Here is a 5,132-nt window from a genome sequence, read left to right on the forward strand (position 1 = left end):
AGAAATGTGACAAGATACTACATCTGGTGCTTTTCGTGCTAGTTTTTATCTTGGCTGTTCTGAAATTAAATCTTCATCACTATATATAAAAAGCCAAACACCATAACTGCTTGTGTAATTTCATTTAGCTTCTTCACTGACTTCCCACCACGCGGTAGTGGCGAAATTTGAGGGCATGCACAGGCGATCAGCTAGCAGAGTTTTTTTTTCTTCTTTTTTCTATGTACACAGTGCATGGTAAGAGCAGTCCTTCAAAATCATCCTTTTTACCATTATTTTAAATAATTATATTTTAATTGAACGATGCTGCGATTTAAATATTAGTTCCTCGGCACTTCATTTTAACTACACGTTTTTACAGGAGCATAACTTTTCATGTACTAAGAGCCCGAGACTAAAATCTTTTGTTTCTTGGCAATATAAAGAAATATATGCACGTAAAATGCATCCATAGTGAGAAAACGCAATGTCTTACAAAGCTGAGAACTACGCCGGATGAGTTTATGGGGCAAGAGCTGTTCACTTTTTTAAGGAATAAAAAAACTATACAGCAATAAAGCATAATCAAGATAACGCCTATTGCGAACAACCTTATATAAGCATGTATATCTTAATCGTGATAATTCAATCGCGAAAGTCCAAAAGGCTAGACTATTATGGGCATAGCATTCGTTACCATGCGAAGCAAAACATAAAGAGAGAAAACCCCAAAATTATTTCTTAGTGTGGAGCTTCCATTACTAAGAAAGATGAAAAGCTCTAATAATGAAAACAATGTTCTAATATTAAAAATATTTGAAATATTTATGTGAAAATAGAAAATCAGTGGCAGACTTTCAAGTGACTTTCTTCGTCTCAAAATATTGTTGAATAAAGAAACTTGTCAAAGGTTATGTTCTTTAAATGTTACCACATGCATGTTCCACTTGATAATGTATTGCAGACAAAAGCGGCTGGAGGCTACAGAACTGCCATCAGAACAAATACGTACATGCCAGAGCCCCTTTCATGGCAACGTTTGCTGATGAGTTTCTCATAGCAGCGCTTTGTAATGCGCAACTTGGTTTGTATTACTAAACAAAACGAGGATTTGTGCACTGCACTTATTTATGCGTTGCTATGGGGTGTTCTGATTGTTACAAGTGTTATTGCTGCTATTCAGACGGTTCTCGTGCAGTGTGTTACGCAACTACGCAAGCCTATTATCGAAGTATGAAGTAAGTGAAACAGCCTACTCCGTAAATAAATTGTTAGTTGTTACCTCCATTTAGCAAACAGTGGCTCTCTACATAGTTGGAGATATCTGAGGTTACTAAGGCACGGTCCACGTTGTAACTAGCAAGGACGACGATACAGCATGATGGCCAGAACAAGAAGAGGCATCGGTTTATTCAGTCACTGATTATATAGGCGCACGATAGCGCGCCGCGAGTATCTGCGCATGTCCGATGCGCAGTCGTGATGCAGTAGCCTCGCCGGATACATCCTTTCCGTTAACAACGAAATTACATACCCACCGAAACAGTGGTAAGTACATGGCATTTCAAAAAATGATATCATACACTTGGTTAAAGTCCTTGTCATAATGAAGACGCTGTGGTGGCTTCACGGTTCGAGTCGACCTTCTCAAAGCTGGCGTCGATGGTGAAGTTGACTGACGCACCACAGATGGCGAAGGGTCGCCCGACGTCGGAACTTCGCGACGTCGGCCATTGGCTGGCGAGGTTGAAGTTGCCACTGTCGGATGGCCACCAACGTTGTCCGCTGAGCTGGTATCAATGTCGTCGTCGCTTTCCACGATGAACCGTTCGCCAGTTTGAAGTAGGTGACGACGGTTGCGCCTTAACAGCTTCTGGTCTTCCGTTTTGACAAGGTAGGACCTTGGATATGGCGAACCCACCACTTGAGCTTTTCGGTGCCATGCAGCGTCTCTGAGCCTCACGACGACACCCTTCTGCAGAGGAGGTAAAGGTCTTCCCCCTTGGGCCTGGCTGTGCTTTTTGACGTCGGTTGCGGTCACCGTACTGAAGTCCGGGAGGTTGGCGCGAAGGCGCCTTCCTTGCAGTAGTTCACCAGGGGATCGCCCGTCCTCCAGTGGGGTAGAGCGGTAGGCCAGCAGGCCCAACGAGAAGTCGTCGCCTGAATCTACAGTTTTTTTTAAGATGCGCTTCACAACCTGCACACCCTTTTCCGCAAGCCCGTTTGACTGCGGATAATGAGGGATTGAAGTGACGTGCGTGAAGTCTTACCTCCTTGAAAACAAAAGAAATTCATGGCTGGAAAATTGTGGGCCGTTATAAGTGCATACTTCGACGGGCACGCCAAATCTGGCAAAAATAGCGCTCAGTGCTGCGATGGTTGATTGCGCCGACATGTCAGGTAGTTTCTGAACTTCCGGAAAGTTTGATAAGGCGTCAAAGACAACGATGTACGAGTCCCCCGCAAACGAAAAAATATCAGCTCCAACTCTATGCCATGCACAACCTGGCACGGGCCGCATTTGAAGCGGTTCCTTGGGCTGTTTGTAAGCATACTTGCGGCATGTAGGACAAAGTTGCACCATGGAAGCAATCTCAGCGTTAAGCCCCGGCCAAAACACGAGGCGTCTGGCCCTTTCTTTGCATTTTTGCCGAGGTGACCAGCATGGATTTTTTCAAGCATAGTTTGTCGCATGCTTTTCGGAATAACCTTCGACGCCTTTAAAAGTATTCCGTTGACAAATGAGAGTTCTAGCTCAAAAGGCTATAGTTCACCTTGTACTGGAAGCCCCATTGACAAACTTGCGATCACCGACTGCAGGTAGCGGTCACGAGCCGTTGCCGCTTGCAGTTCTTTCTGCGTTGCTTCTGTGACACGGTAACCTAGAAGCTGGATTGCGTGAACTTCCACGTCGGTAGTAGCACCAGCGTCGTCTTGGTTGTCAGCAGTTGACCGGGACAACATGTCAGCAAGAACAAGGTGCTTCCCAGGAATATACTGCAAAACAAAATCGTACTTGAACAACCTAAAAAAGAACCGTTGAAGACGAGGTGGCATGTCACTAATTTCCTTTTGAGCAATTGACAAGAGTGGCTTGTGGTCCGTTTCAATTGTGACTTTCTGGCCGTAGACGAACTGGTGAAATTTTTCGCATCCAAAGCAAATTCCTAGGGCCTCCTTTTCTATCTGTGCGTACAGTTTTTCTGCCTTAGTACTCGAGATGCGTAAGCTATGGGCCGCCACTCGTTATTGTGACGTTGCAGAAGGGGGGCACCGATGCCATCCTTCGATGCATCGCAAGACGGCCTTGTTTCCAGTCGTGGGTCAAATATTGCGAGCACGGAAGTGGTGGTCAGAATTTGCGTGACGCTTTTCCACTCTTTGGCGTGATTATCTGTCCACTCAAACTCGGAACTGGCCTTGATAAGAGTTCTTAACAGGGCCGTTCTTTCAGATAGCTGTGGCACGAACTTTCCAAAGTAGTTCAACACACCAAGCATACGTTGAACATCGGCCTTGCATGTTGGCACTGGCATTTGAACCAAACTTTTTACGAGCCCTGGATTTGGGGATATGCCGTTCGCACTTATGATATCACCCAGAAACCGTAGCTCTTTTACGCCAAACTTGCACTTGTGCGGATTAAACGTTAATCCAGCTGTTTCAGCAGTTTTGAGGACTGCTACCAGGCGCTCATCATGCTCTTCCTTCGTTGAGCCCCAGACCAGGATATCATCTATATATAAGAGCACGCCTGGCAGACCGTCAAATATCTGACAAAGTGCCTGCTCAAACACCTCGGGTGCAGATGAGATGCCAAAAGGTAGCCTTAGAAAACGGTATTTGCCAAAAGGCGACGAGAACGTACAGATCTTTGATGTCTTGTCCAAGGGCACCTGATGAAAGCCGGCGTTTGCATCCAAACAGCTAAAATAAGTAGCACCGGTTAGCCCTGCTTCCAAGTCCTCGCGTCTGGGTAAAGGGAAATGCTGCCTCTTGATATACTTGTTTACTCTTCTGGGGTCCATGCAAACCCTTAGAGCACCGTCTTTTTTTTTCACCAGTACCAGAGGGCTTACCCAGTCGGTTGGCTCACTTTCTTTGACGATGATGCCCCCCCGGGTCATTCGCTGTAGTTCCTTCTTCAGAGGTTCCTGAAGTGCAAGTGGAACCCGGCGAGCAGGCTGAACGACCGGAACCGCGTCTGGATCCAGGACCATTCTGTACTGCGTTTGCAAGCAGCCGAGCCCTTGGAACAGGTGCCTGAAATCTTTCAAAAGTTCATACTCAGACGAGGCATTGACAGCGTCCACCGTACGTCGAACCAATCCAAGCGCTTCACTGGCATCGAGCCCAAAGATGGCTTGGCGCCCATTCTTTACGATGAAGAATTTCACGCTTATCTCGGTGGTTCCGACAGACACTTTCTATGACGTTGTTCCATAACTTGAAATAACACCCCCGTTGTAGGCGCGCAACACTGACCCGGTAGGTTGCAACGCTTCTTTGGATCCAAGCTTACGGTACGTTGTAAATGGAAGTAAGCTTGCCTGCGAACCGGTGTCCACTTTGAACGTAACTTCTCTGCCATTTACTCGAGCCTTGATTGTCCAGTCTTTCTTGCGACAATTTTCGGAGCCGATTTCGAGAATCTCAAAGTCATTCTCAACGAGATTAGCTACTTCGCTAACAGCGGTAGACTTCTGGCAACAACTTGCAAAGTGGCAAGAATGACATAATTTACCATACGCGGGGCATTGCTTAGGTTTATGTTTGCGGTTGCACTTCCTGCAGCAAATATCTTGATTATCGCGACTCTGCTTTTTTTTCCGCTGCTGCCGTTTTTTCGTCACCGTTTCGCCACTTGAAACTGCGTCAATGCTGTCTTCTGTCCTATTCCAAACTAGGCTCCTTAGTGCCGCTGCTTCTGCCGCTTTACACATTTCCTCGGCTTTTAGTAGCGTCAGGCCTCTCTCGGCAAGCATTCTTTCACACAGCTTTGGGTTGTTCGTACCAAACACAATTTGGTCTCTAATCAGTGAATCGTGCTGATCCCCAAAGTTGCACTGTGTCGCCTGCTTCTTTAAGTACCGCACAAACTTCTCAAAAGGTTCTTTCTCCGCCTGGCTTCGTGTACGAAAAACATATCTTTC

The 5,132-nt window shown here is 46.2% G+C and overlaps 1 protein-coding gene across 1 annotated transcript; it reads right to left on the reverse strand.

The window, feature by feature from the left end:
* Positions 1–1,543: 1,543 nt before the first annotated feature.
* On the reverse strand, positions 1,544–4,199 carry LOC142814370 (uncharacterized). Its single transcript, XM_075893094.1, has 3 exons — positions 4,059–4,199; positions 2,781–2,976; positions 1,544–2,244 (listed from the first exon to the last, which is right to left on the reverse strand). Exons 1-3 carry the CDS (start codon positions 4,197–4,199, stop codon positions 1,544–1,546), a joined length of 1,038 nt encoding a protein of 345 aa, XP_075749209.1.
* Between the last annotated feature and the right edge of the window lie 933 nt (positions 4,200–5,132).

The sequence above is a fragment of the Rhipicephalus microplus genome, chromosome 4 (genome assembly GCF_043290135.1).
Source record: "Rhipicephalus microplus isolate Deutch F79 chromosome 4, USDA_Rmic, whole genome shotgun sequence".
NCBI lineage: Eukaryota > Metazoa > Arthropoda > Arachnida > Ixodida > Ixodidae > Rhipicephalus > Rhipicephalus microplus.